Source organism: Crocodylus porosus, unplaced genomic scaffold, assembly GCF_001723895.1.
Source record: "Crocodylus porosus isolate Cpor-Errol unplaced genomic scaffold, CroPor_comp1, whole genome shotgun sequence".
Classification (NCBI taxonomy): domain Eukaryota; kingdom Metazoa; phylum Chordata; order Crocodylia; family Crocodylidae; genus Crocodylus; species Crocodylus porosus.
In genome coordinates this window covers 134128329-134141588 of record NW_017728931.1, presented here as the reverse complement: position 1 = coordinate 134141588, position 13260 = coordinate 134128329, and the positions used below count along the sequence as shown (strand labels likewise).

The following is a 13260-nucleotide window of genomic DNA, read 5'->3' as shown; positions in this document are numbered from 1 at the left end:
AGACTTCCAATTTTGCACATAGAAAGGAAGACTTCCAAACTCCAATTCTCATTACGTGCGATATGAGCCACACTGAGTAGAAGTGAGCTGCCTTTTTAGTGGTCTCTTGCCACCAAGATTATGATGCTAGAGCTCTCATGCCATTTCTCTGGGCGATTTGCTTGAACATGTTGGGATGTTTCAGCTATTCCCATAGAGAAGATGACATGTAGTCCTTTATGTATTGCTGCAACATCCTACAGCTTGTTAAATTTGCGTTGATGTATCACTGATGCAAAATTTCTTGAGTATGAAGGTTCCTGATAAATGCAGCTTTTTGTTGCTGAATATGATCTTACTCTCACTGGCAGCTTTCCATTGACCTCTGAGGAAAATGGACCAACCCCGTATGCAGCCCAGCCTACAAGATGCTGAGTACCCTCCACTCTCATCAGCTTCTGTGGGAGTACAGGGTGCTTAGCACTGGTCAAAACTGGGCCCTTGAGACTAAAGTAGATTACCATATTTACTCGAATCCAAGGTGAGGTATGTGGGCGAGGGGTAGAGACTCATCTAGGATTCAAGTGCCAGCCTAGGCTTAGTTCCAACTTGGGCTCCAGGGATGAAGGCAGAGTTGAGCCTCCACTTGCCGCAGGCTGGATTGGCTCATTTGGTGGGGGAGGGGGCATGTGGCTGGGGGAGCTTCGAGGAAACCAAAGCGTGGTTTCCCCTACACCCTATCCCCCCCCCCAACTCCCCTGTACCCTGATCTCCCCTGCAGCCTGCCCACCCCATACTAGCTGCCCCTTTTGCTCCAGCTCTGGTCCCTCCAGTCCTGACCTGGCCTGGCTGCTGGGCTGGACTGGGGCCAGGGCCCCCACTGCTGCTGAGTGCCCGAGAGCTGAAGCAGAGCTGCAGCAGAAGGTAAGGGGCATGGGTGAGTGAGGAGTGGAGGGGCAGGCACGGGGAGGCAAAGGGTGGAGGGGGGGACAGGATGCAGGGAGGGTAGAAGGGGTAGGCAGCAGGCTGCAGGGGCGAGTAGGAGGAGGTTGGGGGCAAGCTGTGGGGAGGAGCAGGGGGGAGCAGACAGGCATGGAGGGGCAGCTGGCAGGGGGCCATGCAGCAGGAGGTACGTGGCAGGGGGCAGGCAGGGGAGCAAGGGGCAGAGGGTTTCCCTGGAGTTCCATGGCAGTGGGGAGAACAAATTTAAGATGAGCTTCCACTAACTGGATTCTGTACCTGGAAAATTATAACAAATCTATAATTTTCCAGGTATAGAAACTCAGTTATTGATGGGGAGGGTTGTCTTAAATTTAGAGTTATCTGGGATTCTGGTCAATACGGTAAATCCCAATATATAGAGAGTGTTTTGGATTCACTGTTTTATCATCCACAAAAATCCTTGCCTCTTGCATGAATATCCTTGGCAATTTTTTATGAATCGTATGTTCCAGTTGCTGGTTTTCCAAGATACCTCTTGCACTTGAACCACTATAGTTTGCATAAATAATATTATACCCCTTCTAGTTAAACAGCTATCCTACTTTAGGCTTAAAGCAAGTTAACTCTGCACTTTTGAAAACAGTTGGAACTGTTTAAGCAAAACTCCCAAAGGGGATTTGCTCTGAGCAGTTGATTAGATTGTGTTAGCGGAAGTGATTCTCCCCTCAAAATTAATGCTCTGAGCAACAAGGGGCCTAGCGGTTCTCAGCAGCAGCAACCTGCTCCTGCATCCAGATGGCTGAGCTGCTTTTATTTAAATGGTAAGGATGCTGCTGTGAGAGGCTGGTGACAATTCTTGGGAAGCATGGCCTGAATTATGTCTCGTTCCATGTTATGAGGGGATAATTCGTTACAAATGTACATGGGTGGGGGCTTTGGGTGGAAGGCACTGTTGAAACAAAGTATTTTATGATTGTTGCTACTGTGAGAAGAGGATGTTGTGTTGGCAAAGAATGAGTGGAACTGCTCTGAACGTGGGGATCTCCAGCCATTGCAACATGTGTACATATTCCAATCCTTGTGTTTTTTGGCTGCTAAATGTTGCTTCGGTAACTCTACAGTATGCAAATCCTTGCGCTCTGAGTTGATACTGCTCTGGGATCTCAATAGCAAAACATCATTTTATTTTATTCATACAAGAAAGAGGGACAATCTCTTAATGCTCTAAAAGGATTTAAAGATTTCAGCATAATATCAGGTGGAGGGAGTTTCCTGCTAGGTAAGTAATAGCTGTATTCCAGACTAACAAGCACCTGTGAGAGCTGACACAGCTGGATTCTGTACTTGCTTTGTAAAATAGTTCCAAGTCCCATCTAAGTGAAAATAGCTTTCTTTTGGCAGCTGCTAAGGATTACCGTTTAATTTGGTGCTGATCTTGTGGTGGTGTTTGTTTTTCAGAATCAAGCATGAAAATATTGTTGCTCTGGAAGATATATATGAGAGTCCAAACCACTTATATCTCGTTATGCAACTGTAAGTACTCAAGTTAATTAAGTTTATTTATTTAACCATCCTGTCAAACTTATTCATGGTTCTTATTATAGGCTTTTTTTTGTTTCTTTTAAACCAAAAAAAGTGGAATAGACCAGAAATATTTATTTCCTTTTACTTTCTCTGAAAGCTAGGTGGAATGACTAAAAAACTGCGGGCCAGATTTCCCTCATACACTGTCTGAAATTGTTAAATAATGTATTCTGTAAATAGCCTCATTCGAATTTGTGTGATAGTTTACAGAGTACAGTACTAACTGGCTTGCATAAAGGGATCAGCATTTGGCATGGGCCCTCTCTCTCATATGTATATACACACTACATACTTCATTTATGTCACACAGAGTTTGTTTTTATGGGCTGCACGGTCTTAATGTCTTGTTTCAGAAGGGACGAAAAACGGATGACAAAAATAAACTAATCTTGGTTGATTCACAGACATCTAAACTGTGCGATGTGATGCATATGAGAGAGGGAGAATCAAATTGCCACAGTTTAGTTGTCTGTGAATCAACCAAGATTAGATTTTTTTTGGTCTTCCCTCTTTGCTTCTTTCTGAAACAAGAGAGAGAGACTATGCAGCCCATAAAAACAAAGCCTGTGTAGTATAAATGATATTTGTTTTGTACTGACAAACAGAAGGTCAAAGATGATGAACATGCAAGTTTGCATTTAAATATGGAAATTAGATTGTACCCACTAGCCAGTTGTGAAGAAAACTTCTTCCTTGTCTAAGTATTACTGACAGAGTTGATAAGGGCTCTACACGGAATACCTGTCCACATCTGAGCCAACGAGAGAGTCATCCATCATCACTGGCACATCAGCTCACCCTAACCATAGCCCTCTGAGTAGCATTTCTCTTGAAACAAAAGTGTGCATGCATAGCTCTCTACGTTGAAACTTGTTACGTGAACGCTGGTGGCTTGGTGGAGCATCTCATCTCCCCCGTGCTCACCGTGTCTCACTGGCAGTGCAGATCTCTGTTGCATTCATCTTCTGGAGTGAACTTCTCTGAAGTCACATTCACAGGAGAGTTCCTTCCCCTCTCCCATTTGGCACAACTGTAGCTTTCCTTCTCCCCTGTTTTTTCCTTCTGCTACACTTTACTAAGCGAGACATTTCACATCAGAGGCCAGGAGGATTGCTTCGGTATCGCCAAGTCATCTCTTCAGTCAGAATATTGAAAGGGGTCAGCAACAGGCACACGTGGGAATGAAAATTAGACCCCTGGATATCCAGGGGTCTAAAAAAACTGAAGTTTAAAAAAGTGGAGCAGCTGAAGGCTGGGTCCTCCACAGAGATGCTCTGGCTGCCAAAGAAAGACATACAGAAGATACAGAAGACTTCCTAGCTGTGAGATCAGAGGGAGTAGTAGATGCCCCTCCTTTTTTCAGAAGGGTTTGGACAGAGCACTAGAAATACCTGAAAACAAAAGTGTTTCCTGATCTCAGGGGAATAAAGGATTTCTCCATCAGTTAATTCTAAGATATTTAGGTGTTTCAAGATGTTTCTGTCTTCAGCTGTAATTTGGTTTGCTTGGGGATTATTTATTAATATCAGTTTCTCCTCCTTCCTGCTTCACCTCCTCTTGCTGTAGCTATTTTTCCCTTCATTTATTTTTAATGGTTGATTTGAAATATTTGATTCCAAAGGCCAGGACTTCACCTGACATGAATAGACATAGCTTCACTGAAGTCTTGGCAGTGAAGGGCCACAGAAGTCATTGGAGCTGAACGCATTTATATCAAAAGCGTCCAGTGCTAAATATTGTGGCAGTCGAATGAAATGAGGAACCTGCTATGAGTTGTCATGAATAACACCGAGATGTTTTGTGGGGGAAAAAAAAAATACATTGTACTAAAGGTCCATCAATGGGCTTGATTCTGTAAATCATCCCTTTTGAAGTGAAAGGAAAAATCCTAGCAAAATGGCTAGTGTTTTATTGCTCAGGTGCTTGTCACTCAACAGGCAAGGCCTGATTGTACTGTGTTCAGAGTGGGTGCTAGTAATGACATAGTCTTTGTACTGCACTCCCCCAGGAGAAGAAGGTCCAATCCATCAGCTGGGTGGGAGGAGCTGGCTGAAGACCCATCCCTGCCGTGCATGCGTGGTGGATAGTCTGAGCTGTGTCTAAAGGCTGTTTCAGCTCATGCACGCTTCCCTCCTTCCATCACATATTCTGAAGTGCCCTAAATGTCTCGGGGTTAGGGCTAGGGTTTCACCAAGTTCTTTAGAATTAAAATCAGTTTAACATGCCCCATTTCCTGCATTCCATCTATGAGGATTTATGCATGGATAATTTCTTGTTTCCTAGGAAACATCAACTTGTTGATACAACAGCTTAAAAACTACATGGCACTAGCACCTCTCCAGTTCCAGCTTGGTCTGCTATACTATTATATTTCTTGTGGTTTTTGGCTTCCAATTTTCATTTATTTCTCCCGAACAAATCAGTGCTCGAGTTACCTTTATTTAAAACCTGCCTTTGGTCTGGATGAGCAATGCATGACTTCAGCGGTGCTCTGGGAAATGGCATTTTGATTAAAATAGAATTGGAGGTGGCATTGGAGTCACTGAGAGCTCACAGACAGAAAGGTCTGTTTCCTCTTAATGAGAAGCAGGATAAAAGATCTCCCAAATATGAGGGAATTCAGAAGCTGAATCTGGTTCAGTTTTTGATTGCTGTGCTTTATTTTTGTCGCAGACTCCAAATCTGAACACTCCCAGCCTTTGTGGTTGTTGAAATCTAGAGCAAAAATTTACCTCTTGGATCCATCTCTGCTTTTGCTGTAACCAACACTGAATGTTGCATGTAGAAAAGAATTTTTCCCTTTTACAAAAGAAAAAAAAGGAAAGAAATATCTTTGTGGTTGAACTATTTTATAAAGAGTGTAGGTTGTTACTAGCTGCAAATTAACTGTTGAATTGCAACACACAAGGTGCTTTAAAACCCTGGGAATAAGTTATTTGAAAGGCTGTTGAGGTTCACAGAGTTACTTATAATTGTGACAAGGTATGAAAGCAAGTTTTGTTTACTAGTTGGGCGGGGGGGAAAGTCATGTCATATTGTGTTGGGTTATTTTTTGCAAATAATACAACAGAAACTCCCAAAGGAGAATGTGTTGAGTATCAAATCTATCACACACAAACACTGCATTAAAATTTAAGGTTGCAAAGCCAACTGCTCGATAATTAAGAAATGTCAGAAGTAAAGATTGCCTTTGAAACCTTAATTCACCCCCTTGTGTGTGTATGTATCAGGGCAGTCTTTCATTATGGGATCATATCTCATGTTTTTTTTCCACAGAACCTTTGCCTATGAACTGGGTTATTTTAAAGGCTTACAAACATGGCCAGATTTAGGCAGATTTCCGTAGCGAGGGCACAAGATGCATCTCTAGAACGGAGGCCACCCTTCTGCCAGATGCTACAGAAGAGAGAGGCAGAATTTTTCAGGGTAAAAGTTACTATACTGTGTGTGTGTGTGTGTGTGTGTGCGCGTGTGCGTGCGTGCGCACTCACGCACATACATACACACACATTGCAAAGGAATGTTTTCCCTTAGCCCCGTTCCCCAAAATGGTTGAGACACTTTAGCTGCTATCTTCAAAAAGAATTCAGTCTGAGGCAAATACCTAACTATCTGAAAAATTTCTGCCCAAGTTGTTACAGGTTTGGCGCAATCATAAGCAACTGAAACCAGGGTCTTATAGTGGGGAGAGTTGGGCAATAACATAAAATATAGTTATGAGATGGCAGCTGCTACTGCTTCCTCTATGAAGATTTTAAGACGTTACTAAAATACCATAGAAGAAATATATGCCAGAAAGGCACCACGGAGTATTCAGGATTGATTTCACCAGCATTATTGTAATTTCATGCTTCCTTTGTCGGTACAAATGATGTGCAACCCACTGCCCCGTTCCTAATGGCGATGCCATGCAATGACATTAAGATCTGCAGCAACTCTTTACCTGCTGAGAATGAAGACAAATGATAAAATACCTGGAGGGTTTTGTTTCTTTTGTTTGCTGAGTGAGCAGTGTCCCAAGAGGATACTGGAGATGATTGGGGAAAATAAATTACTTCCACAAATAAATGTTTTATCAAATTTTTTGGCTTGGTTTGAGCATAGGATTGCTTGCAGCTAAGCATAGCCAGTGCCCTACTTGGTAATCATAGGTGGTTCATTTCCAAATAGATTCCATGTCACATTTTCTTGGACGTAGTAATAATTGTGCCTTATCCTGGTACCCTGTTGTGGTTATGCTGGCTAGTACCAACTTTTTAATGGTGTATATCAAGGGCCCTCATTGCCCCTTCTTAGTAGATCTGGTGAATTACCAAGACTGAAAATATCCTTAACACCCTGCCACTCATCCTGTCACCTGGGCCAGACCATGGGGCTCCTCATGGGCCAGATCTTCATGTGGCAGAGGTGGCGAGGTGAGTAACAGGGGTGTCAGCCAGTGAAGTTAGCGCAACCATTGCCCCCACCTCCCCAGCAGACATCGGCAGCAAGCCCTGGCCCTGCTCGCCCTGTTCTCCATATTCTTGAGCCCTAAGTTTACAACCCTGGTTGATATTGCTCATGTCCTTCATTCAGGCTAGGGCAGGGGTGGGCAAAATGCGGTCCAGGGGCCGGATGCCGCCCGCCAGGCCATTCTATCCGGCCCGCGGGGCCCCTAAAAAATTTAGAAAATGAATATTTATCTGCCCCTGGTTGCCTGTTGTGTGGCCTCGATGGCTTGCCAAAACTCAATAAGCCCTCCGCCCAAAATAATTGTCCACCCCTGGGTAGAGAATCCTGTATTCATTTGGAGCCCATGTAGCTATACACCTTCGTCATACTGTGTCTGTAGAAAAAGCCAGTTAAAGAGCAGAAGGGAATGCTGTTTCTGAACATGACCTCCATTTGCCTTGCATGTCACTAGTGATCTCTGCAGGTAGCATAAAGATACACATGGGTACCCAGCGCACCGTGGAAATAGTGACTTCTGGTTGCTGCTGCGATCATGAACACAAGGCTCCAGCAGCAATTGATTCTCTTTCCCTTCCCCATTCCCCTAAGTCGGCGACTAGGACGCCGCCCTTATTGGTTGCCCCTGCCGCCTCCCCCTCCTTCTGTCACTGATCCCCTATTGGTTACCACTAGTCGGTTGTCCCTGTCGCCTCCCCCTGATCCCCACTGACTTCAGCCAGAATACTTCCAGGTGGGACGAGCAGGATTTGGCCTACTGCGCATATTGAAATCTGCTGGAGTTTTGTGACTGTCTTCAATGGGACCAGGATTGTTCACGTTATCTAGTAGCGTTGGTCCTAGATTTGAGTTGCCTTAAAATTACTCTGAATTTGGTGGGGAATTTCCTCTAAATTTCAAAGTTTTTCTGTTTTGTTTTGTTTTAAAAAGTCAGAACAGAAGCTTCAAAAGCCAAATGTTGACTCTTTCCATTTGGCACCTATGTTTTTTTTCCTGCATGGTAGTTCGAAGGTAGGCCTGATCCCTCCACCCTTATGGACACAAGCCTTCCACATTTGCCTACTCCCCTTGAAGAGTGAGGGTTGTATATTGGGACCCGCACAGCACTTGGTGAGGGATTGAACAGTGTCTTCAACATCTGCATCTGAGTTCGTGTGGAAATTTTTCTTGTCCAAATTAGCCCATGATCCAAAAAGAAAACTCATTACTGTCAGTGTCCCTAAGGGTTTGAGACAGTGAAGTGGGTCAAGGACCGTTAGGACCCAGGTAAAAGGTGCTCTGTACTTTTTAAAACAAGGGACCTTGTGCTAAAAAAAACTAAATAAAAAAGTTTGTGAACTGGAGCTTGATTCTGAGAATTTGCCCTTAAATATCTGTTTGAAGAAAATGAAAATGACCACAGCAATATGTGACAGATCTGCACAATATACTTTATGGCCTGCTGCGAGAGTTGCTGATACTGTAAAGGAGGGCTGTTTTACCCAGGTCCCTCATTAAGCCATGCCTTAGCTTCCCCACTGGAGATGTCTTCTGCAGGCTGCTAGGGTGACGTGAGGCTTAGGGAAAGGCTCCAGCTCCAATCTCTGGAGATGTAATGAGACGTCTCAAGTGCTCTGTTACCATGTCCTGACACATCAGTGTTGGGAACTACCGATTTTTGCCAGAACCTTTAATTGCATTATTCTTAATTATTCTAATAATCAAATAATTATAATATTCTTCTTATTATGTTCTAGATAACACTGACTCCATTTGCCATAGTAACAGAGTTAAAGAATTAAAAAGTTAAATATTCATCTTATCAAAGTACATGCAAATTTAGATGTAACCTTGTAAAAGGTCTGGAGAGTAGCTGAAAAAGACATTTAATGTACCTGCAGTAAAATCCATAGACATTTTTATTACTGTGGAAGGCTAAACCAACCTTGGTTTTGTTACTTCACCTATAAGCATCCAGCAACTGAGTGCTAAGAAAGTGAAGAGTAGAAAGCAAAGCATTAAGCACTGGGTAAGCACTGAGTTTTTATTTTTTAAATAAGCATGGCATGAGTGTGCTCTGAGAGCGGTGGAGCGTGTGCCATTTTAAAAAGTGACATTTAAATTAAAATATTCAGCCTTGAAGAAAAACAGCAGTCGATTGAGGGAAGTGCCTCATTGCCCAGTTTCCTTAAGTAGTCTAGCAAGGGCACGTTATGTTATGAAACGCTGATACACACAGTATGCAGGGATCGCATCAGGATGCTAATTAAACCAAAGCATAGATTTACTATACAAGAGGCGTTATATAGGTTCATTCATATGCATATTTTTTTCCGTGACTGAAACGCATTTTGCATAGAGACATAATTAAATGACTTTTGCACTCTTCTAGGTCTTTCCTAATGATATTTCAATGGCTGACTATGCGTCAGATTGTGTATTTTAGCAGCAGAAATGGCAGTTGTCCAGACATCCAGAAAATACGATCGCACATCATCTTCTGAACAGAGTTTGGCTCTTTCTAATCTTTTGTATTGTCTTAGACGAGCATGTTTAAACTTCCTTTAATAATCATAAAAAATGAGAACAGTACAGGGGCCCTGCAGGGTATATAATCCATTAAATATTGGAAAGGCAGGGCCTCTCTAATGCTGATTTCATTGGACAGGACAGGAGAGGGGGAAGGGCTTTATGGGGATGGGGAGGGGGCAGTGATGGTGCCCCTCACTCTCAAGCCACAGCCCTCTACCCCCCTAGCCCTGCCGGAGTGCACTGGCCCCTCACTCCCGACCCGCAGCCTCCAGCCCTGCTGCCCGTGTAGCTTGCACACATATACACACTGTCTCTGTGTCTCTGTTTTTCTTACCTGCAAGTAGCTTGCCAGGGCCCATGCACAGAGTATGTGATCCCCTGACAGCCAGTCGCTTTGTCCTGCTGCTCCCAGCTCCAAGCAGCCCAGCTGGAAGTGCCTGGGAAAAGCAGAGGCAAAGCAAAAACCCAGACATTTGCTTGCATTTTAAAAACCCTCCTGGACAGGAGGACAGGGGGTCAAAAAAGAGGACATGTCTAGGAAAACCAGACATGTGGTAGCCCTAGCCCTAACCACTAAGGTGGTAGCTGAACAGGGGTTTCAAGTATTCTGGTTTGACAGTGCTTGGGTACCTAATCCCTTTGGCAGATAAAGCTTTAAGAATGGCCAGGAAATTTTTGATGGTGCAAGGGTCTCCAACAGCTCAAGACAGTGCCCTAACCATGGGGCCGTCCTTCCTTTTCTGTGCTTCTTGAGGGAAAAAGACTGTGGTGCTGCTGAGAATGATGAAGTGGTTTTTAATTTTTATTTTTTTTACAAGCTACAACTGCTTTTCACAAGAATCAGTACTAGACTTTGCAGAATTGAGCTTTGTTGTTTAATAAGAAATGGGCCCAAATTGCAAATAAGGGACATTAGATTTTGAAGCCTGTCATTCAGGGGTGTAGACAATATAGAGGTTAGGTGAATAGTATTTAATGTAATCAGAACATCATCATTGTATCGGTGTCCTTTAGAATAAAAAGAAAAAAACCATTGTGGCTTATTATGCTCTACACAGGCTGAGTGACACAACGGTGATTCTATCTTTGAGACAGCCATCTAAGCTAGAACAGTTAATTGCACTATAGTTCAATAGTTGCCCATCAGAGCTGTGTGAGTGATTGGCCTCATAATGAACCAGTCCCCTGGCACTGTATCTCTGGTAAATGAACGATAGTGGGTTTTTCAGGAGCATTTCCTGAATATTTTTGGATTGAAAAGAAAAATGATTAAGTCAACTGGATTATGCTCCAAAGTACTTGTTAGAAAGACATTCCTCTTCTTTTCTGTACCAAGAGTTTGTAGGCAGAGTGGAACAGATCAAAGTCTAAGAAGTGATGAGTAATGAATAGGCAGGTGTTTTAGTAATGGATAAATAGGCACAGCAGAGTGGTTCCCAAGATGAATTTTAGACATATCTGGATAATCCCACACCGGTAACTGTAAGGAGTAGATATGATTTGAAGTGTGGGATATGTACTTATTAGGTACACCTAACCAACCCTGATCCTTGGGAAGTTTGGTTTTCCTCCTTCATCAGGCCGTTCCAGGACAGCTTTGACCACAGAGGTATCATAACTCCTTTTGCCCCTGGTAAATGTCCAGTTTGATCATTTGCTTGTGTGGCAGCCTCTTCTGAGACGCAATAGTTACAAGTTCCTCTCCCATTAAAGAATGTAATTCAGGCTGCATAATATGCAAAGTTGTAAAATGAAAGCAATATTTGAAAGCAGAGGTAAAAATGCCAAGAAAAAAATTTAGAGAAGCAAGATTTGTTAAGTAGTATCTTTTAGGTTATGGACAGAAGTTACACACACACCAGTGTAAGTAATCAGAAACTGGTTCAAATCTGTAACACAACACAAGTTCAGTGCACATAAACTGCTTTCAAAATGGTGGAAAGTGGTTTAAGACAAACCTGCACAGATGTAGTATCAGACTTAACTGATATAGGTTAAATTGGTTTGTTGAACTTCTGTCCCAGATCCCTTGCAACTTCAAGTTAACTCACAGTCCCTCCAGCATCCCAGGATGCTTTGCACCTTCCCCACAAACCTGCCCTTGCTGGGTGGGTGAGCGGGCTTTGGCCCAAGCTGTCTGCTTGAGCAGAGCAGGGAGCCATGCTCTAGCACAGGTTTGTCCGACATACGGCCCATGGGCTGCCATGCGGCCCTCCAAGCTCTTTTCTGAGGCCCAAGGTGCTGCGTTGGGAAATGAAGTAAACACTGTACTTTTGTTTCAGTGGGGTGATGTGATACCGCTTCCTGTGAGGTCTCTGAATGTGGCTCGCCGGCCCACTGGGTGATAAAAAGTTCATGATCTGGCCCCACATTCAAAAAGGTTGGACACCCCTGCTCTAGCGCCTCCAACTTCTGGCCTGAGTCACTGCAGGCTTGTGGCTGCATTTCCAGAATCAAAAGTGAATGTGTGATCACTTGTTTATTAATTCAGTGTATGTAGTTTAGACTAACCTGTGAATATTGAATCAATGCAGCCTCAGGCTTTTTGACTATTTGTACTTAGCCTTACTAGACCAACTGGGAGAAATGTTAGACAAACTTTTAGGCACAAAGTGTCCTTCCTCAAGGTCGGGAAAGAAGCAGATAGAGCCTAAGCTAATAACAGTTGGACAGTTACTTTTGTGTGAACTTATGTAGGTGCAGATGGTCACTTAAAAAAGGAAAGGGGGCACTAACCTGTTGAGCAAAGAGAAGCAAGTAAAGAGCTGTTGAAATACCCAGACTTAATTGTATAAAAGAATAAAGCCATTCAAAAAGGAAGATTGTTGTTATTACCTGTGGATACAGAGATGTTAGCAGGGGGCTAATGAGCTACAAAACCATTGCCTGTGTTTAATCCTTCATTTGTAGTGTCCAGTAAAGTTATCAGTTTTTCTTCCTAGGCTCATCTTCTGAACTTCTTAAGTAAGTTTTTGGGAGGACAAGGGCTGTGAGGTCGGAGATGGAACGGTTGTTCTGTGAAAAGAGTTCTTCCCCTGTTGATTGGGTGTTTTCATTTATATAACGGGGTTAAACAAAAGTAATCGTTCTACCTGGTTTCCTTAAGCCAGTGATTCTCAACCAGTCTCCCGTGGCAACCTGGGGTGCCGTGAGATCCTTTCACGGGTGCTGCTCAGCACTATGATGTGTGCAAATATGATTCACAAGATAAATCCAGAGATTTCAAATAGGAATCAACAAATTTAAAAAAATGTTGACCTGTTGTCAGCTAGTTCTTTAAAACAAAATAAAATGATTTTTCCAAGATCAAAAATGAGTGAAAACTAAGTACTGGAATTTTCCAGCAGGTGCCTCAAGTCTAATGAGGGGTGCCTTGAGTCTGAGAATGCCTGGCTTAGGCTCAATTTGCTGTTTTCCCAGGCCTGTGTAAGGGTATTTTGTGTCCAAAATATTGTCTAACAATGATCCTGACTATACAATTTGTCCAATAAAAAATATTAAGAAAGCTTGCTTCTTGCATATTCCCTGAATTATCATGGCTACCACACCACTGTAACACTAAATGTTAGAGCTGCTTGAGGAAAACAGTTGCTTCTTGATATAAAAAAGCAGCTAGAGCCTGAGCTAATAGCAGTTGGACAATTACTTGGATTGTATGTGGGACCCAAAATGAAGATTTCTTTTTATTTTGCACCACCCTGTCAAGAGTAAATTGGATGCTTATCTTGCTGGGATCCTATGACCCCAGCTGACTTCCTGCCCTTTGGGCAGGGGGCTGGACTCGATGATCTCCCG

The 13260-nt window shown here is 43.2% G+C and overlaps 1 protein-coding gene across 1 annotated transcript in view; it reads left to right on the top strand.

The window, feature by feature from the left end:
* Window positions 1-13260, top strand: part of CAMK1D (calcium/calmodulin dependent protein kinase ID) — a 307209-nt gene that overhangs the window by 177969 nt on the left and 115980 nt on the right. The window contains exon 3 of the mRNA XM_019543697.1: window positions 2380-2454. Coding sequence (XP_019399242.1) covers window positions 2380-2454 — 75 coding nt within the window. The remainder of the gene's footprint in view (window positions 1-2379; window positions 2455-13260) is intronic.